At 37.1% G+C, this 22,329-nt stretch overlaps 1 protein-coding gene across 1 annotated transcript in view; it reads right to left on the reverse strand.

Moving 5' to 3' along the window:
- The window catches only part of FHIP2A (FHF complex subunit HOOK interacting protein 2A), a 36,019-nt gene that overhangs the window by 6,945 nt on the left and 6,745 nt on the right, over positions 1-22,329 (reverse strand). The window contains exons 2-14 of the mRNA XM_056351161.1: positions 20,598-20,676; positions 18,501-18,670; positions 16,233-16,337; positions 15,780-15,902; positions 11,251-11,541; positions 10,263-10,459; positions 8,952-9,066; positions 8,770-8,846; positions 8,475-8,667; positions 7,322-7,491; positions 6,312-6,455; positions 4,517-4,607; positions 2,673-2,816 (exon numbers count right to left, since the gene is read on the reverse strand). Of these exons, the coding sequence (XP_056207136.1) occupies positions 2,673-2,816; positions 4,517-4,607; positions 6,312-6,455; positions 7,322-7,491; positions 8,475-8,667; positions 8,770-8,846; positions 8,952-9,066; positions 10,263-10,459; positions 11,251-11,541; positions 15,780-15,902; positions 16,233-16,337; positions 18,501-18,670; positions 20,598-20,676 (1,899 nt within the window). The remainder of the gene's footprint in view (positions 1-2,672; positions 2,817-4,516; positions 4,608-6,311; positions 6,456-7,321; positions 7,492-8,474; positions 8,668-8,769; positions 8,847-8,951; positions 9,067-10,262; positions 10,460-11,250; positions 11,542-15,779; positions 15,903-16,232; positions 16,338-18,500; positions 18,671-20,597; positions 20,677-22,329) is intronic.

Genomic DNA, 22,329 nt, shown 5'->3' on the forward strand with positions numbered 1-22,329 from the left:
TCACAAAAACGGCAACAGATACCCCAGTTCACGCACCTGAGTCAAGCTTTCAGTCAACACAGTCAGGGAAGCTGAGATGGTGATTCACTTCACACTAAAAGAGACACCTACTTGCTTTTCAGTCTAACAGCTTCAGAGACTACCAGGGCTGTTCTGACTAAATTTCCACTGACTAGATATGGACACCTAATTAATATTTAGGCACCTTATTCCTGAATTCATTACCACATACTGTTGTATTGCAAAGAGAGTTGTCATGGATCTTTTGAAGTGAAAGCACACACTTCTCCCAGTCAGTGGCAGTTATTTCTGTACTTGATATTCCAGTAATAGATTCATCCCAACCTTCTAACAAATGAAGGTTTCAGAGCCCGGACCAGAAATGTTATAGGTAAAAGAGACCACTACATTTTAAGTTATTGTGGAAAAGTTACTCTGCAGACAAAGACACAAACTCCTTCCGTAAATCCATTCCACTGCCTACCCAGCTGAACTGTAGGAGAAGGTCTTTAGAGCTGTCTGAGTCAGTCAGTTCATTAGGAAGCTTTGAAGCCATGAGCATTATCTGGTGTTCACAAGAAGAGAAGGAAACAAAGTAGTAACACGTGCTGAATTGTTCAGACAGATTGCTGTTGCAATTTGAACTAATTAAGAGCATTAAGGAAACCTGCTTCTTCACACAGAGCTTTTATTTCTGTCCATATGTCAGCAGACTCAGTAAGACAGCCATATATCAGATAGATTAAAACCAGCAAAATTTGTGGTTGAGGGAAGTCTTACAAAATCCTTAGGAGCCAGTTCCACAGAAATGTATCGTATTAACAGGAGGAAGAAGGTACTGTCCAGCAGATGAGGTATCGGATTTGAACTGCCTTGAAACAAGTTATTTCACCTGTGTGCCTCAGCCATCTTCTGTCAGAAACTAGGTTAATGATACCTACCACCTCTGCAAAGTGTTCTGATATCCACTGAGAAAAACACAAGAACTACCTATAGTATTGTGACAAAGCAAAAAAGACATTGATCACAATCTGTACATAGTACTGCGTACCCACTAAAGGCTTTTCAATATTTTTTACTTTGTTTGGACATTAGCACCCGTTATGTCAAAGCTGTCATTGATAGGACCCAGGTTTTGTTTTGGTTTTGTTCGTTTTTATTCTATGGGATTTATGTTTTTCACTGTGAATAACCCCTAGGAATTTCAGTTTGTTTTCTTAGGACAGGGTTTTAATATGATATAACAAGAATTCACCTGTTCTGTCTGATGCAGGCAGTTGATATCACAGATCATACCATTTTACTTGACTAACTCAAATGTGTGCCATGCTGACAGGTAGTATATCAAACTGGGCACCATGCTTCCATGCCAGATGCTACTTTTGTTGTAATTGTACATATCTGACACCCAGGTGTTTCTCGGGGGATGCAACCTGGGCTCTTTACTTTTTATAATTTAGGTGTCATGGCTGAGACAAGTTTTTGTTATCCATGAGGCTTGTTTTTCCTAAGAGATGATGAAGCCCAGTTTTCCTCATGATTCCAGTCTATAACCATATCAACTAGTGAAGTGTGTGGAGTATGTTGACTGGAAGCAAAACCCTGAGAATACACAATATAGCAATGGAAGTATTTGGCTTTCTTTTCTGACTTCTGAATGATATAAGTTGGTATTCTCAAACATCCTTCTCCCCTGAACGCTCACAGAGCTCACCTAGAGGTTACTGCTGGCTTCCTGACATGTTTCCTACACATTTATATGTTCAAATGGCTCTTGTCCTGCTTATGACCAAGAAATCTGGCACTACCACAGCTAACTTTATTCTGTAGATAGCTCCACATGCAAACCAGAAAAGAATTGTACAGACTTCCAAAACTATTACTACTACATTTGTAGCAAGTCCAGCTATTATTACAAGGCTAATCTAGACTTTCAGGGTTCTTTTTCAGAACAAGGAGCCAATCAGATCATATTCCATTTTTTTGCCCTTGGCAGCTATATTTTTATTATTTGAAAATAATAGAACAGGAAAAAAAAAAGTATTTTTGCATTTGGATCCATTTCCATCCATTGCAGATGGAAAACGATACCTTCTAGAAACTTTCCATGCACTGATAACAGCTTTTTCTAACTGTGAAAAAATGGGCGAAAGGTTGTATCACTTACAGTGATACAGTAAGTTCTTTTCATCTTACACAGTGACATAAACTGCTTTCTGAACAAGACTTCAGGTTGAATTTCACTGAAATGTGGCAGAAAGGAGCTGTACTGTATTTTATTTACTGAAAAATGTACGTGCTTTCTAAGCATAAATGCTAGAAAATGAAAACAGAACCAGTGCTGCTAGTTGCAAATGATTCCTAAGATATTATCTTATTCTCATCTTTTATCTTAAGGATATTCTGTCCTTACTCATCAATTTAAATGGTAATTCTGGTCAAAAGAATATTTGGTACACAAAAATGTGGCTAATGAAGATAAGAGAGATTTTGTTAAATTGATCACTCTGACACCCTGCAATCTACCTGCACCAAGGACATGGGACATTAAACAATAATATGATGCTACAACAGACATCTGAGTGATGGGAATCCACAGGACCTTAGGAAGATTAGCCCTCTAGTAGTGATGAAAGTATCAGAAATGGAATTAATAACTTGCTTTTCCTTACCTGATCAAGAATCCTGCCCATTCTTTCAAACAGGACTTTCAAGAAGTGTCCTTCAAAAAACGATGCTTCTAAATTGCACTTTTCCAAAGATCTGGGAGATCCAGGCCACTCCCACCGTAAACAGATGACACAGTAATCCCGGAACTAGAAAAAAATAATGAGGAAGACAGAATTAAACCTCTATGGAATCCATTTTATTTCATTTCAATAGTTCATACACCTTAAAACCACAATCTGTAGCTAAATGATATATCTAAGCTCCAAAAGAACAGTCATTCTAAAAACTACCAGTTTCTATGCAGGCACCTCATTTTCTTCTTGACATTCACACCATTAGGGTAGTTTCAGAAACAATGAGTGGAGAACAGAGCTCCCAAAAAGCAGCTGGAGCCAAAACACACAGCAAAGCACCTTGATTAGGGTTCTTCTGAAGCAGGAATCGCTTTTGTATACATTCTTGTTGACAGTAGTTACCACACTTTCACTGTATTATGTGTTTATCTTGCTACCCAACCTATATTGCTCCCTAATTCCCAGGACAGGAAAGGCACGTGTATATGCAGGAGATCCAAATGGAAAGTACTTCAGGGCTTCCTCTTCCCTCTCTGTTTCTTGTCACCCACACAGCCTTTCTCAACCTCTGCCTCTGATTTGCTGTGGGCTACCTGATGTCTCACTTTCAAGGAATTATACCTTGAAAGGAACACAGTTTATAGCAGTGAAAAGAAGGAACACAGGAATAAACAGTAGCAAAAGAGAGACAAAACAGATTCAGAAATTCTTCACTGCATGTAGCATACCTATTTGTGCAGGCTTCCAGGAATAGAAATATGGAAGCAGAACAGCTATTTGGATGTAATAACAGCAACAGGCAGGGCTATTCTTAGGGGGGAAATATTTTAAGAGTAGCCATATCATTGTCAGGAAGTGACAGAAAGCAATTCTGTTCTCTAATAACTCCCAGAATACTCTTTTTCCCAAGGCATGAAAGAAATACAAAGATGATATGTGTTTTCTGGCATCCAAGAATAGAACATAGGGGAATTTACCATCAACCCTTGTTTCCATATTCTCTATTTTCTATTCCCTTTCTTTTCAGGACAGACTACAGATAAAACAATATAATAAATACAGAAAACCAAGCTTCTCACCTTAAACTGCTGATATCACAATTCAGAGGTTATGGAATTTTTGAAGTACCTACTAATTATAGCACTCTCAGTTACTCTACTCCTTTGCGTAAGTTTTTCTATTCTAGAAGATTCATAGGGCTTCAATAAGAAAGTTGCAAATAAACAGCGATCGTCCTCTGACCAAGGAAACGTTGGATTATGCTTGTAAAAACAAAACCCTCATTTATTTCAAAACAGTAAATCATACAGCTTTCCCTATCTACTAAACCTCCCGACTTTAAACCTGAAAGCCTTAGGCTGTGCATTCCCTGTGACAAGCTTTTATTTTTAATGTCCCAGATTGCATAACTCCTATGCAGCATTTTAATTTCCCTTCAGTCCTTTCAAACAGCTTGGCAGGCAATTCTCCAAGAGAATGCAGATAAATGCAAAAAGCAAATTAAGAATCTATCTGCAGTTCAGATTTTCTCTCAGTGTATTTGCTATATGAATATTAATGCTTTAATGTCATCCATTATTCCCACTAGAGTAATACAAGGTGGATTCAACATCAAAAGATCTGCAAAGGTAAGTTTTCATCAGAAAATAAAAATGCAATTTCCCCATCTTCCTTTACCGAAAGATGCATTTAGTAGGACTATTTATACAACCATATGTATATTCTCATAAGCATTTAAATTCTCAAGACTAAGGAAGACTTCACTGACTTACTTGTCGATGGGCATCTCTGAGGTAAGTATCATAACCTGTACCCTCCACATGGTATGATGACTTAGCTTCATCAGGTACAAGACAGAGAAAACTAAAGAGAGGAAAAGTACATTAATGAGTACCTACAATCCACAGACCACCAGATCAATACTTTCTCATCATCTGTTACAGTGTACACGATACTGAATTGTCTGGCCAATTAATGCACAGATTCTACCATAACTTTTTGTGAAAAACAGAGAATACAAAATCTATTTAAGCACATCAGCTCAAACTACTGTCAGCAATAACAAGATTTATACTTCAGAACTTTTGTATCTAGCACTAGAGGTAAAAACCTCAGTTGAAGTATTTTCTGAGAATTAGCAGACAGAACAGAGATGAAAAGAAATATTCATAACCAGGTCAAGTATTTGCTAAAGGACAGACTCCATCTTGCTAGAACATAAATGAGCCAAAAGAGAAGGAGAGTTACAGTTAAAATTCTTCTTAACTTACTGCATAGAAAGTTTTCTTTACCATAGTTTGCTGTGGTAAAAAGTGAACATCTAAGAACACAGAGAAATATTTGCATATATGTTTCCGTTATAAATATCACTGCCTTTGCCAGGCATACAGTGCAAATACTGTATGTCCTTATTACTTCACCAATACCTGATCTAAAAAGCATCAGGAAATGCTGAAATTTATTAGAGGAGAATTGTCTTTAAAAAATAAAGAAAAGCCCTAAAATTTCTGGACAGCAAAATAAAAGTCAGTATTCGGACCCTGTTTTCAAATTTCAGCTTTCTTCATACCCCAAGAACTGCTGAAGGGTCCTGTAAAATTTAAATGCAGAAGTAGATAGTGGCTGACTTTTTGTATGGAATTCATCTTATCTGAAAAAATACATATTTGCCAAACACTGCAAATCCTGAAAAAACTTTAATCACTGATGGAGATTACATGAGGGGAATTTAGGAGAGTGTTCTTTGTGTCTTTACTCCAAACCAAGTCCACCATGAACTATATATAGCAGTACTGGGGGAAAGAGGGCAAGAAGTGACTATGCCATTCTATGCTGACTGTCCTTGGGCTGTTTGCTTCCTTTGGCTAACACCTTTGTTTATTTCTGGGTAAGCAGGTAGGTCAGCACTGAAATACCAGTGCTGCTTTGCTACTGTGCATTAACAGAGCAAACAGCACTTGTCCTAATATTAGTTGCTAAGAGAATTACCATCACTAAGTTGCTTAGGGTAGAGCCTGTCCTCTTTGTGATATCCAATTTGCAGTACATCTAACACGCACAAAGGTACGTTACAGGTGACAGAGCTGCCACTTGATTTTCAGGGAACGGAAGGTTATCTCTAACGTGACAATTATTCACTTTTATATATATTTTTAAGGAATTTAAGGAAGCTTGAGGATTTTTTTCCCCTAAAACATTTATGGCAAGACTCCCTAGACTTCTCCAGAAAGGTCAAGTCCTGTAACAGCAGTGTAAGTATAGCAAATATTTTTGAGAAAATAAAGTTTTATAACCAATGAGGCTGTCATCATGAAGTCTGAGTATTCAACTAGACTATTAGCTGTAAAGTTCTTCTATTTTTCTCATTTATGTTGAATTATTTTCACTTATTGTAAGCTCTAATCTTTCAGGAGTAGCTTTCTGATAAAATGCTGCATAATTTCCTTCTGTGGAGTCATTTTACCAGCTGGCACAGAATAACATCCATTACAGAGTACATTTAATTTGCACAGTGTGTGCAGACACCCACACATTCAGAGATTTCTTTAAGTGTTTGTTTCAACTTACCTATTTACAATTTTATGAACTTCAGTCTTCCCATCATTTTTTGGATGTTCTGGACTGACAGGTGGAGAAGCACTGAGCCACTCTTGAGTTGACAATGTGTTATCTGGAGACAGGTCAGTAAATAATGGATCTTCCTCTAGGTCTCTGTGAGATCATATTAGACAAAAACATAATCATGCACAGAACGTTATGGAAGGCAGGAGAATCTCTGGGTCAAAAGGCATGCTTTTCTATTTTTTCTTCTCTGAACAGCTAGGAAGTTTTCCGGAAGACTATCATATGCACATCTCTTTACCTAATTAATATGTAGAAATACCAAGAAACTTTGTTTTGAAGAAAAATCATTAACTTCTTGACTTGAACAACAGAACAAACATTTTTGACTCGTACAAAACCACTGCATTAAATGATCTACTTGAACTTTTTAGCCACATTTCTTTGCATGAGAGCTATACTCCATGAAATCATTAGATCATTTTAGATGACTGAAAAATATCTCAATTAAGATGCCTAAAATAGCTGGTGTGACTAGTCCTTACCTGTCCATCAGTAGAAAAAGGCATTACAAGAGTTATGTAGGGTATTTAAAAGGATTTTATGTAAAGTGTCCCAGAAAAGTTCTTCCATCAAAAAATAATTCAAGAACATAACTGTAAGCAAAGCACCAAAGTGACTGACTTCAAGAATAATCTCACTGAAAACAATACAAATATGCATAGACTTAAGCTAGGTAGATGTGTAAGTAAATTGATATATGAAGACCTTTGAGCGCCTACTGTTCTGGAAAGAGGCTTTCGATAATTTTAGCTTTTCTTATACTGTTCCAAAAATATCCATAAATTGCTGATAGAAAAATTTCTACATAATTTTACCAATATGGATTAATACACAGAGCACTGAAAGTGCTATCTACACTCACTTTTCTTTCAATTGCTGAAAAAAAACATGTTGTCCTAAAATTAGGATCCAAGTCAGATGTTGTGAAAACTTCCCTTAAAACAGAAACTTACACTGCTCCTGCAATCTGTCCATTCTCTACCACATCTTTGTCTTCTTGACAGAGAGGCTTGTATTCCATATAGTTTCTTTCTTCTAAATTTCTCAGAACCAAATTATAAAGAATGTGTTCATTGGGTTTTTGCAAAAGGTGCTCAAACATCCGTAAAGTCATTATGCTGATCTGCAACATAAAAAGTAAACATTCAATAAACTGACGCTCCACTGCCTTATGCTTTTTGCCTTATATCTGGTTTGTACATCCTAGAATACTGCAATTACTTATTTACATTATGGAAGGAAGCAAAAAACCTAAGAAAAATTAGGAAATTATTATGTTGAATGTGGTATAAACATGGATGAAGAGTTCACACACATACACATCAGTATGTGGATGTATTTTTTTCCTGTAGAGCAAAAACTGTTCTAAAATCTGCCAAAATAACAATACAAAGAGTATTCAGAGTGCTTAGCTTGCAAAGATGAACTAATTTATACGGATAACTCATTCTGACAGAGTGGGCAGGTAAGCATACTGAAAAAAATGGGTATGTGAAGGCATAGACCTGTATTTCAGGCAAGCTTGGGTTTTATTTGGAAAAGTAGAGGGTAGAGGTTGTTTCATGGAAAAAATGAAACAAGAAGCTCCTGTAGATGAATTTTACTGAAGTAAATTATTTTAACAAAGTTTAGTGTGTGTAAAGTGCTTGAAGTTATTATATCATCTTTTAATTGGTGATGTGTATAGTCTCTGACCACACTTCATATACAAAATAAGTTTTTAACTATACCTTATGTGGTAACATGACAGAATTGACACAACATGGAAAATCACAGCAATGCAACATGTAACAAAGCATGAATTAAAATACAATTACAGAAACTGATTTTGCCCTATCTTACAAATGAGCAAGCCTAACCAGATATGCACAGGGAGCAAACAAATTCAGCAAAGGATCTTTATTAATGGGAACAATGTGATAGCTGGAGAAAACAGCTTGACTTTAACTTTCTAAGGATTTTTTAGGGTTGGCAGTCAAAATTTTTTCCTTGGCAAAAAAACATTAGCTGACACAAATATGAAAAGGCCTCACAATGATGTTTTTACAGACTCTACCCAAGACAGAACTGGCCAGCAGACATTATGATATCATTATCACTTCTCACCTCATCAGAAATATGATCACAGTGTTCGATTAACCTGTGTCGCAATGGATGTCTGTTGATGTCTGTCAAAGTCTCTGGTTCTCTCTGTTCTCCAAGTATAAAATAAACTATTTCTTGCAGCAGGACATCTGAAGTCACTTGACGAACAATGCGATGCAATAGTGCAGTTGATGTGAGGATTCCGATCTCTGAACTGAACAAAAACTTTCATGTCAGATATGTAGTGGATTTCAGCTGAAAAAAACCCAGCTTGATTCAGATTCTGTTCTGATGTGTCTTGTAAGATGCTACTCACGTTTGCATCAGCTGGGGTTCCATAACATCAATGAAAAATCGTTCCCGCACAGCTTTTGCCATAGCAACAGCAGCAGTCTGAAACAAAAGTACAAAATGGTATGTCTCAAACTCAAAAGCTAAGAATCAACTAGAAGTACTTATTTGCTGAATATATTTGTATAATCTGTAAACATTTCAAACCTTTTGTGCTTCTTTGATGAGTTGATCACAGTAGTCAAACCATGAAAGAAATGAAATCAGCGCTCTTTTCCCTGGAAAAGCAGATGCATCTTCTTTGTGGCTATAGGAATCCAAACTAAAGCACACAGGGAAAAATACTTATTTAGTCTACAAGTAATTGAAGAATCTTGGATTTCATTCTTATTGAACTTAACAGAATAATTAATGATCTACTTGCAAGAAAGTGAACATTAAAATAGCTTTTCTGCTGGTCTCTACTGATCTGGCAGTGCCATCATCACACAGGTTTTCAGTGGCATGCTAAAAGATACATAGTATGTACAACAGAAGAACTCTGGTTAAGTATTTCTTGAGTCAGAAGGGAAAACTGATCACCTAGTCTGTTCTCCCAGGAAACACAGACCACAGAAACGGAATCAATAACTGCTTTAGTCAAAGAACCATAAAATGAAGGCAATTGTTCTTCACTACTCTTTAAGCAACCTCAATCAAGTACATGGGAACCACAGAGTGTATACCTGAACTAAATTATATCTTTCATAAAAAACCCCATGTATCTCAATTTAAAGACTCTAAGGAATAAGAAATTCACCATTTCCTCTGGTAAAGCAGTCCAATAATGATTTATTCCACTATTCAAAGTTGTGGGTTTTTCCCTTCTAATTTCAAAGTCCAACCATCAAAAATTTTGGTAAGTATTCTGCAAATACCTACTTTTTGTCCCAGTACTAATAGATCACAAGCAGTTCATAATAATGAAGACAGAGTTGGGAAAAAAAATGTTTTGAGAATCTAACATGCAAGCCGTTAGGACAACAGGCATGCATGTTTTGTTTCATGCCGATGAGTTATGCAGTAACTCTTTCCTTCTTCTTTTTTACTGCAAAAATTGTGCAACAACAGCCTGTAATCAAATACACCCTTTCTGCCCCCTGCAGCAGCTTACAGTACTCACTGTGTACTGTGAAAAGTTTATTGCCTAAATCCTTGACATCTGAACAAGAAAATAATCTGTACCTAATGCTACAGCTACACCACCACAAACCGCTAACATAACTCTGTGGAAAAACTTGCCCCCTGCGGAATCTCTGCAAGGGGGTGGCAGCCAAACCTGGCCCCATGTCAGAGATCACACGTACATTGGACGCTCACAGTTGTACCACCATGCTGCAGCTGACATCTCAGCTCAGCTCTTGAGACATTAGCATGGGGGCGTGAATATTTTATACATCTTATCTACCTATAGAAAATTAATTTCAAGGAGGGTTGTAAAGTCACCTTGGGTATTAAAAAAAAATATAGAATTCTTACCCCCAATTAATTGCCTCCACTGTTTCAATGTCTAAGGGATCCAGTGACTGAGGCAGGGCTTTGTAGAGGGTAGCCAGCCTGTCTGTCAACAATTCACATAAACAAGTGCTTTGAGTCAGGCACTTGGCAGCTGCTGGTTCTGGCAAACTCACCAAAAGCATGAGGCCTTCACAGGCCTTCACTGCTATCCGGCCGTCCTGGCAGAAGGGCATGGAAGAATTAATCAGAGGGTAAATGAAGCTCACTTGAAATCAAGAAGTAAACACTGCCCAGATAAAACCTCCCCATTCCCCCACAGCGAGTGAATGCATTTATTTTTGTTTTCAGTCATTAAAGCCTAACTGTAGTGAATTTGGATGGTACAAAATAAAGAATCTCACCTGAAATCATGTCAAATACTAAGAGTGCAACTGCAACTAGATAATGTAAACTATCACTTAACAAGAACGACATGAGGTACCTCAGTAGATTTGGTTGTCTACAGTGCTGCTGTAGCAATTACAGGCTTACCAACCCACCTCCAAGTTATCTGAAAGAATCCAAGTATGAATTCGAGGGTGCAGCCAGGCAAGATGTACAGCAGTTGCTTTTAAAAGAAATCAAACCTGTAGAGATAGCCCAGTGCCTTTACAAAATAAGTGGGCTTGGTTAAATCAGTACAATTGAAAGTAAGTTTCTCAAATATTCCCTTGTGGTATATTTAACCTAACGGTAATTCTATGCAGATTGTCTGTGAAACATGCAGCATCCTATACAAATTGCTCAAAACCCACATTACCATCAACAAACTTAATATTAATTCTTTGAAAAAATATTTTCACTTTAATCTGATCTGGCAAAGAAAATTGCCAATTTACAAAAGCTGCCAGCAAAACAAACCTCATTTTACTTTTTATAGTTAAAATACAGTGCCTCCCTCTGCCCACTTCACACAGCATCCAAACTATTTCATTTTATCACACTAAACGGAACAAAAAAACCAACTCACGGGGCTTTTAGTGAGGTTTAGTAGAGAATTCACTAAATTATAGTCTTGATTTGGACGAACAGTGGAGGACTCAGGTGATGTGACATTTAGTTCATCCAGACTGAAAGAGAGATCATTCGCCTGTTGCGGGAGGTCATCGTCCTTCTCCATTTGCTCCGCTTCGGCAGCACTAGCTAACTCTTCAGGCTGAATGGGCTGTCCTGTGTCTGTTGTCAAAGAGTCTTGGCCTTTTATCGTGTCTTCTGTGATTACACTTGCTGATCCTTTGGAAGCCATTGCTTTTAACTTACTCTGCAAAGCATTTTTTGGAATTACACAGTTGAAATTACTGTTCATCCTGAAGCAGAAATTCTGTAAAAGCTAATTTTTTACATTAGTATTTGAAGTAGTTCTCTACAAGGCTAGATACAGTAGCCATGTAGAATGTAATGGGTTGCAAGAGTGTGGGAGCTTTTAAACCTAGAACATTTTTTAATCTGCTTAAATTTCTTTTAAGCCCTGTACCATTTTGCTTCAAGGCTGAATATGCCATTTACAAAGAGATGGCATCTTTTTCTCTCCACCACTGAAGGCACATACTCACTTGATTTGCCCACTATTTCATAGAAATTTTTCATGTATCTTATGAATGCACTCTTAGACCTTAGCACATACCATAAAATATCCCTCTCTAGGTCAAGACCTCACATTCGTCTAATGTCTGAAATCACTACTTCCAGTTGGAGTCACACAATTAAACTCATTCTAAACTTCTTGAGATTTTATCTTCAACAGGAAAGGGAAAAAAATTTCTTTTATGACAGCACAGTACTCTCAAGCTGTGTTTCTCATGAGGAAAAAGTCGAGCAGACTGAATGGACAGAAGATACTAGAAGTTAGCATTGGGCACTGGATACTGTAACAGATCACAGAGAACCTTCTCAGAAGCTACAAAGCTCTACTTAGCCTGAAAGAAAGCAACCCATCTGCCTCCAAAACATAAAAAGACGTTTAAATCTGTGCTCTGTGATACCAAGAAGAAACTCACAGCAAGACAAAAATCCAGTGTTCTTCTGGCATAAGCACAGGTAAATAATACTTTATTAGAACCATAAATTAGACTTCAGCACAAGACATTTTTTCAAGTGAGTACAGCAGCGAGATTATAAATCCAAATGGTTCCCATTCTCCATGATAACACAAAAATTATTACAAATGTATCTCAAGCATTAATAATTTAAAAGGGTAACCACTTGGGGTTAATGGTGTTTAGTACATACAAACCAGTAGGGACTAACTCTCAGGCAGCAAACTAGAGAACTGCTCTGAACATTTGCTTGATTGATGTGCATTCGTTGTGGTGAATTTGTACTGAATGTTGTGATACACTCATGTAAACAACTCCCTGGAGAGGCAACCCAGTGGTGAAAGTAGCACACTGAATACTATAAAATAAGTATGGCTTCTGATTACAGAAGAAAAATTTCTCCTTCAACATATGTATTTTTTTTTCAGTGTGAAACGCATAAGGCTGCAAAGCAACCAAAATGTGTCTGTCTGAACCATGTCTGTCTATCCCTAAATCTTCTGAAGTCCTCCAGTATCCTCCCATATATTTTATCAATACACAGGAATATCTGAATTGCAACAATGAGCCTTGCACGTAAAGCAAAACTAAAGGCTGGGACTGCATTTCAGTCCTGGACTATACACTGTTGCTGGCACTCCTCAAGTAGCAAGTAGGCAGGGTTGCCAAAGAGAAAAGCTACTTTTTTCAAAAATCAGATCGTATTTTGTAAAATACTTGTTTTATCTTACACCAGCATATTACCTCATGTCTGGACTTTTCTGTCATTTGAAAGGCCATAATTTGTTTAGCTAAAGCATTGATGAGAAGACCTCACACCCATACATGTATAAATGCCCCTAGAAATTTGTCCATAGCTCATTACTCTTATGTTGGCAGGTGACACAAAGCAGTCTGTACATTGAACAACACATAAGCAGAGGTTTTGCGTGTATTTAAGCTTCCTATTCCATGCAATTCTGCAGCTTAGCTGCTCACCTGCCTCCTGTAAAGGTGCAAAACAGGATCCTGAATGACCTAATAGAAAAGGTTACATAAAACACACATTCAATGCTTTCTAGACAAAGTACTCCTCTAAGTGAATTCAGCATCAACAGAGAGCAGGCAATATGAAAATACATTTTTCTATTTTCATGATATGTTAACTATTACAGTTTCAAAATCCATGACAGATGATGCCACGTCTAAGTTCAGACAGTTTTAAAAAGAATTCTGTGAAAAAATCAAATGATATCACCGCTAATGAGAATCTCTATGTAATTCATAGTGAGAAATATAAAGCTGGCAATTTGTAGTAATGAAAGCAGAAATGAATAGAAAAACTATTGTTCATTTTATAAAATAAAGGTACAACTTTTTAACTGACACTATGTTAGAACAGAAACCGAAACACAGAGAATCAAGGGTCCCAGTTGTAAGGAGTATCTCCTGTAAGATGGAATGGGATGAGAGGAGATGGGGCAACTAAGGAATAAATGAACAAGGAAAAGCAAAAGGTAAGAAGTTTAGCATAAAATAATGAGTGAGACAGAAGTGATAAGTCAAACATCCCTGTGTATGTTCTTCTTCTCTACACAAGAACAAGGAAAATTCAGTTTAAAGAAAAGAATAACTTAAAGCCAAAATAAAATCAGTATATGGATTTGAAATGTTTAAAAAAGTAGAATGAAGTTCTTCCAGTTCTTATTTCCACAACAGAAGTAACTTGCCCAAGACAATACAGTTATGCCATATAGCCTTATTGGTTAAGCAATACAGATGAAAGATTTTACTAAAATATAAACAGCATTTTATCAACAGACTATTTGATATGGAATCATACAAAGGAAATCCTGGGTTTGTACATACTCAGTTTTTTATGTTCATAAAATACTGTAGAAACTGATCAGGAAAAGTCAACGAAGGAAGCAAAACTAACAGATACAGTCTGCTTTGGAGACATGTATCTGCATCTCAGTTTATAAGTGTTGGAGACTTGAGAGATAAAGGCCACACAGAATTCTGTAAATTTACCCTGTTGTGCATTTGAAGGTCAGAAACAGTTACCAAATTACAACAATAGCACCTCTAAGAGGCATAGATGTGAACAACAATGCTGCACCCCAAATACCTTATTTGGAAACAACTACCGGAAGTTCAAAGACATATAGCCTTAGGAAACAGGAGCTACAAGGAATGTTGTTGAGCTTGCCTGAACTCTACAGCCAGCATTTTGTGAAAGTAGAGATCTCTTTGAGATCTGGAATTGTCTGGTTTCCATGTCTAGTTTTTAACATTGTAATCTTGCTATTTTGGGGAAGAACACTAATATCTGACAAAACACTTGTCGTTCTTATGATTGAGGTTCTCAGGTTTGATTTCAAGGGCATTATTTGAGTATAAGGGTCATTCAGAGGGTTCTTTTCAAACCATACAACTTACACAAGCAACCCTGGTTTGGACTTCTACCATATTCTGCATGTAATACATTTAGCAGTTTGCTTTCAAGTGCTTCTAATGTTGAAACACTAACTTTTCGATCCTCACACCGTTTCTAGCACTTGTACAACTACAGTGGATACAACGGCAATCAGGGTGGCTTTAATCAAGGCCAAAATAAACTGAAGATAGATTCTTTACTACTGGCTTAAATGTGATATTCATCTACTCAATGGAAAATAACGTATCTTTGTGGTTTAGCAGATCTTGTTTGTGAAGAGCTTGTACAATATTCCTGAAGGACACTATCTACATCTTTTCACCTACGCATCACGTGGTTAATAGATAATGTGTCACTATAGGAAACATCAAAGTGGGAGCAGGAGGCATTTCTAAATGGATTTTTATAAATTAAACTTTTATCTGCTTCTTCTAAATGGGAACAGAAAATCAGTCTAGAAATTCTTTCTCCTCCCACTCGGATTTCATCAATGCCACATGTTAAATTCAAAGGAGTAAAGATATTTGGCTTTCTTACAGATGGAAAATAATGTCATATTGTCAATTGTGAGCTGGTACTGCAGCTAGACCATATGTGCCACTACCAAATAGGGGCCCGATCCTGCAGAACACTTAGCAACTTGCAAGTTTTCAATGCCCCATGCAATCTGTCCCTTAGTCTTTATTGGGCTGAAGACAAAACAACATAAGAAGTCCAAGGTGTCCCTCACACGGTGTTCTACATCACAATTCACAACTCTACGCTAAAGGCAAAGGCACTTTCACTACAAAGGATAAGGACCTCAGGCAGGTATATTTGAGAGCCCTGAATGTAATTTTAGTAAAAACAGTCAGATGTATCAAGTCTCTGGAAGCAAAGGAAAAAAAAAACAACAAACCAACAAACAAAAAAGCCCTTCTAATATCACAGGGAAAGAAAATCACAGAGTGAATGAAAACTAAGCTGTGAAGCACAATGTTCTCTACTACATTTTGTTTGTGACACAGTAAATATACCTGGAAAAATTTCATTTGATTTACTCACCTCAAGGAAGAAGTTGACCAGGTACGGATCCTGTTTAAGCTTTGCACATACTATACAGAGAAACTGAATTTCTTCATTTTCTGTTGGTGTTGCCAGAACTTCACCACACAGCCTAATTAATTTCTGTCACATAAAGAAAAGTGAACAATTAAGATGGAGAATAAGTTATAGCTTTTCCTAGGAATAATGCACTGAATTCTTTATCCATATATATACTACAATGATGTATGATTATTGACTTGAACATTTGGTCTAGATTTACATTGCTATGAACAAGATTTCTTTATTACATATGACTTAAATTGCAGTGGCAGTTCAAGGCTCTAATCAATACATTAAAACTGCACTCAAGCAGTTTCTTAACTCACTTGACAATGGAAGAATTAAAGACATTGTTAGCTACAGCAGAATAAGAAATGCAAAAGCATAGTTAACTTCAAATTTGAACAGTACCTGCACTGGCCTATGCACATTTATATGGGGGAGAAGTGGTTGCCGTATTCTTCCAAGAAGTTTTGTATAAAAAGCCAAAACCTGCTGTTTCATTCCTGGAGGACACTGAAACAAAAAAAGATGAACACTAAGAAAAATATAACAAATACAGAAAGAAGCACAGATGCAAATTTGTTGCTCAAAATGGTTAATGAAACAGCAACAATTTATGCAAAAGTAATTTTAAAAAAATAATTATCTGTTAACACATTACTTTTATCGATATTAACAGAGATCAACAAAAAATGTTGCATCTCATTACTGTTTTCTTTTTCAAATTATTCATACTTTCAGTTAATTGCTCTAGTGCTGACTTCCACCAACCTTTCCAGGAAATATTCCCTATCAATACAGTGATAATGGGAAATTAACTCTGAATTAATTGGCTACAGGTCAGTTGTCTGTACTGTGCCACAAAATCCAGCAATTCTTTAAGTCAGTACATATAGATATACGATGATAAACGATAAATATCTTAGTGTCTACAAAAGGCTTTTTAAATTCATGAGCAATTAACCTTAGACAGATAAAGCGTTTATAAATGCACATATGTTCCAGTACAAGAGAAAGCTGTTATTTTCTCAAAGACTCAGCAGAATAAAGTCACAAATATCTGAAACATCCAGTCCCTTGTTCTATTGTCCCTCATGCACCATGTCACATGAAAGTACTTTCCTATCTCCATGAGATCTGATAGCTTGTGGTCCTTATGTACCTTTTTTTTTAGCTAAATCCTCCCTGACTCCAATGTGTTCTACCATGTTGATAAATGCCATTATTCCATAGGTTAATTTTACCCACATCATTTCCCTCACCTGCTTCACTGCACAGCTGAATGGAGCACAGGTGACAACAGCCAGGAATGACAACTGCCTAATCTGGTTTTCTTTCCAAGGTAATTTCCCCTAGATTATTAATCTTTAATTATCAGTGAGTTGTCAAGCAATCCACTGAAAAGAATGGCAAAATATGTATCATCAGGGTGCATCTACAGTAATGTAGTAAATCTAAGTGAGTGCTGTGAAAGGATATTATTCCTTTTGCAACAGATCTTTGCAACATCTTGCACCACTGAACTGTGTGTTTACCTCAGCTGTATCAACTCACAAGTGGCAAAGTATAAAGACAGGCTGTACAAGAATTGCTGGTACAGGTGCATTTGCATAAGTGCAAAATGATATCTCTCAACTCTTACAAACATCCTACTAATTATCCGCTTCAGGTATGTCACCATTTCACCCTGGTTTCTTGACAAAGTTTACAGATAACTGAACAAGCTGTATTTCTGAGCAAGTATTTTCAATTCATCAGGTATCTCAGCCTGAATGTAGGACAGCTGGCATGGTAACAGGAATTGTAGAGCTCTGGTCCTTCCAGAGCAAGGAACATCCCAAGCTCAGACAGCTAGTAGCCTACACTGTCTATATGTGTAAAACTGAGTAGGTTAAAAACTTGACAACATGTAAAAGGCTGACTAAGAATGAAACCATGGAGAGCTCCATCTACCCTTGGAACAGGATACACCATCCTTTCCTAACTGCATCTACATCATATCACAAAAAGTTCTAGAACAAGGGCTGCCAAGTTAATTCACCCCATGATCCATCCAACCCCGTACATTTCAGCTCATAAGTCTGCCAAGAAAGAGAGCAACAAGAATGCACCGAGGTCATGAAACTAATTTCACATGTGCCATAAAGCAGACATGAGAAGAATCAGACAACACTGCCAACGGCTGCATTCATACCAAAGACTTGGATGTGAAAGCTGCCTGGGAATCAGCTTAAATTAATGCTTTCTGGCATGGAAATCTTTCTAAGCAATAACTTATCACATTCAGAAAAATTAAACAAAATTTGTATTTAATACAGCACTGTTCACCCAAGAATGTCCCAACACTTAACAAAGGACAGAGAGGGATAATACTGTCTTGTAGAAGCCAGAAAAATTCTAGACTGAACAAAAATGTTTCTCCTACTTCTAGCTTCACAGTCAATATTATCAGAGTGGTGAGTAACAAATCTCAGGGTTCTGCTTTAGTCAGCATCTCAATGGTTATCTCACCTTGATCACACTTGTAAAAGACGGTTATTTGTAATATACTAGTAACATAAGCAAACAGCTATTTGCTACATTTCAGTGTCCCACACTACCACCTACTGTAGAACTTCAGTGCCTATTACAATTAAGAGCTCACACAAAAGATAATCTGCTCTGCTGAGTACATACATCAGCTTTTCCTAGTGTGTAGAGTGTCTCCAAAATCTTGTGATGTAGCAAATATTCCATACATGGTCCTGTTTCACCTGATTCCCTTTCATTTTCTTCTTGAACTAGAATATCCAACATCTGTTCCAGGTGAGAAGGAATGTTGGTATCAGTCACAGGAGCTTTGTCATCTAAATAGAAGATATGTACAATTAGGAATGATTAAAATACTGTCCTCACTTTTCTTAAGTTCAGTTCCAAATTTAAGATTTAAACACATGACCACTCATTTAAAGAACCTTATATATAGTATGTAACATGTCTTAAATTGAATTTTCAGAACCGTATCTGTTAATGTAAACTGGAATATGCATTAGGCAGATATCTAACCTTGCAATGGGGAAAAGGTAAAATGCCAAATTTCTAAACGTCTATTAATTAATTACAGAAAAAGGAAACTTTTACAGCCAGAAACCAAGCTTAGGGAGAAAAAGGTTCAACTCTCAATCTTCCAGTTTGTATCCACACTGTCTTGGTAACTTCCTCTTTGACTCTTCACATAGTATTCTGAAATCTGTAAACAGCCTCTAACATCAGCTTAATTTGCAGCTGATCAGTTCCTTTACAAACTAGATAACTAAATAAATGTTTTTTTCTAATGATAACAACAAAGAAAACCCCATCTATGCTGTTTGTTCTTCAGAAGCTTTTAGATTTGTCTTTTATACTTTATGCATTAAGATAGCATTGTCAAACCGTGAAGGAAAGGGTAAGACTCCAATTTCATTATACTAAAGTCATGAAACTGCTGTGGATTTATGCCACTGGCAGTGAGAGCTGGCATGAACATGTTGCAGAGCACATCTGCACGTGGAGATTTTCCTTTTTATTTTTTTCTGCCAAACTCTACTTGAACAGCTAGCTCACTAGGGAAATGGTTAACACTTCTTATGCAATAATCTAAAAATAACTGTCACTTGCATGCAAACGGCAACAAGATCACTAAGGAAAACTGCCATGTCAGAGTGATTTTGGCCTCTACCACAACCTCCAATTAGCCTAGAATGTTTTGCTCAAATTTCCTGCACATGATTCTGCTCCCACTGCAGAAGACAGAAATATATCCACAGAGTGGAAACTTGGTTTTCACAAGACTTTTGGAAGTCTGGGAGAGAGGTCAGCTTTTATTCTGTACCGCATCATCACAGCTATCAGTTTTCCCCTACCACTCTGTCATTTCTACCTTAGCAAACATCACATAGCGTTCCAAAAGATGGGTATTTAGAACTGAGGGTCAAGTTTCAGCTTGTAAGAGTAAATATTGATATAAACAAGATCACCAGGCCCCAGGCCCAGACACAGATTCAAGAGCTACTCTAGCAGAAATGCAGAACTAATAAGCTTGAAGAAAGCATGGTAACATTCACTTTTAAAACTTAATACTTTAATAGCTAGGACCAATAATCAAAAACTTAAATGTTGCATAACTGTTGTAGGGAATCAGGAAAACGTTTAAGAAAAAGCAACGACCACCATATTTCATCAGAATAACAATTTTTTAGAAGACCAGAGTAAGGTCTGGATAGGTTTTAACAAAATGTGTTCTAAATCTCCTCAGAAATTCACTTTTCAGAGCTATGTTATCAAAATACCTTTCATGGAGATAGGTCACTAAAGAAAAAATACCTAATACTGAGCACACAGAATTCATGTATGGTAAAATCTATGACCACAAAATTACTTTTATTAAAATCTTGGAAAGAAAAAGAAAATCCCTGATGCAAAAAAATAAAAAGCTTAACAGCAGGGAATGCATTTCTGTAGTTGTCTGTTTAGATTAAACAGAGTATGTGAAGACAGAAATTGGGTCAGACATGAAAAGGTACAATTCTCCACATGGTACTCAGGAAAGACCTTCCCTCAATCGTTTTTCATGCTTACTTTTAAAGGGATGAATGGAGGTACACAATATTTTTAATTACTAATTATTATTGTTGGTGTTTTGATAGAACACATGACTCATTTTAGTATTTCTTAATCCACTTTTAAACAACACTGAAATTGGGAATTCCAGTTTTCACAATAACAAGGCAAAACCAGAATGTTTTCTTCATTTACCTGATGTCTCTATGTAGTAATGGGTGATTGCTTTCCAGTGGTAAACAAAATCTTCTTGTAATGGAAGGGAAGGTGCGAGCTATAGGGGTAAAAAAAAACAAATTATAAAAAAAAAAAAAGGTCAGGAATGAAATAAACATATTTCCTTGGAGATTAACTTGAAGTTACCTCATACTTGGAACTAAACTGCTGCAGACTAGTGCTACAATTCTTATTCTGTGCTCTTTTACCTTTAACAAGGACTACATACATTATTCATGGCATAAGCCCCATGTTGTACTGCCTAGCTTGTAAACATCAGTAATAATCTCTGTGATGTCTCTTTGACCAGACAATCTGTTTGAGGCAACAAAAGCAATTGCTCATACAGCAAAGCAACACTAGAAACATAGGTTTGAATTGTTTAGATCTCAGTTTTGTCCTGTAGAAAAACATCATGTTCTTTTACATCTGCTCTTGATGCCGTCCTCCTTTTCTGTACGCTCTGTTCTCCTCTTTCCCTCTGCTCCTTTAAAAATACTGATTAGCTGCTTCATACACTTTTTGCCATGTAGCTTTTTTTCCTGTTAAGCACAACTTGTAAAAGATCTTTGTGGGGGTTTTTTGGTGTTGGTTTTTTTGGGTTTTTTTTTTACACATCAGGCTCATCACCAGAACTTACAGGTTGCTCTTTCTTTTTTTAACAAACACATTTCTTATTTAATTTCTGAAAGAAAAGGAGGTTTCTTGTTTTCTAGAGGAATTTGGGATGACCAGTTGGACATGACTGGCATCCAGGAATCACATGCTGCAAGAACAAACTACAGCCTCCCACCCAGCCAACAGCAGTACTGCTCCTTCCTCCCAAAGCCTGAGAACTGGGTGCCCTGTGGCCCATCACACTAAAAGCACAAAATGCTACACCACAGGCAGCATGTGAAAAAAGGAGGACCATGATCATTTCACCACTCTGGTCTCCACAGTGCGAGTTGAGGCAAACACTGAATTTGTGACCACAAGGTACAATGTTCAGAGCTGGTAAAATCAGGAATCCTATAGGGAAAACCACCACCACTCAAAGGATCATATCAGGGTCTGTTGTTACTGAGGCCTAATCCTACTTGCCTGAGACTTTTTTTTTTTTTTTTTTTTTTTTTTTAGAATCAAGTCCTCAAGTCATTCTTTTATAGGCAATCCTGAAATAAAGGATTATCACTTGACATGATGGTAGCAATGAGACCTGCGGGCAAACACAAAGAATCCCATGTATACATTGGTGTGTCCATTTTGGATGGATAAGGAGTTGAGCCATCCTCACAAGCTATGGAGTCCAGTCCTTCACAAAATTACAACGTGGCTGAGGTTGGAAGGGACCTCTGGAGGTCATCTGGTCAACCTTCTTGCTCAAGCATGGCCATCTAGAGCCAGTTGCCTGGACCGTGTCCAGATACATTTTGAATATCTCAAAGGATAGAGATACCACAACCTCTCTGGGAACCTGTGCCAGGGCCCAGTCACTCTAACAGTGAAAAAGTTTCCCCTGGCAGAAGCTATAGATACCACATTTCAGATTAATACTGTGAATTCCTCTGGTGTCTCCTCATAGGGCCTAAAAAGTGCTGAGTCACCTCAGTTCTTGGACAAACAGAAGCACAGAGCTCAAACACCTGTATACCATTCACCAGGTAGTGTAGGTCTCTTTGAAACAGCTTGGAAGTTTTACACATCAGTTTTTCCTTTTCCTTGAATTTAA

The sequence above is a fragment of the Falco biarmicus genome, chromosome 9, assembly GCF_023638135.1.
Source record: "Falco biarmicus isolate bFalBia1 chromosome 9, bFalBia1.pri, whole genome shotgun sequence".
Taxonomy (NCBI): Eukaryota; Metazoa; Chordata; class Aves; order Falconiformes; family Falconidae; genus Falco; species Falco biarmicus.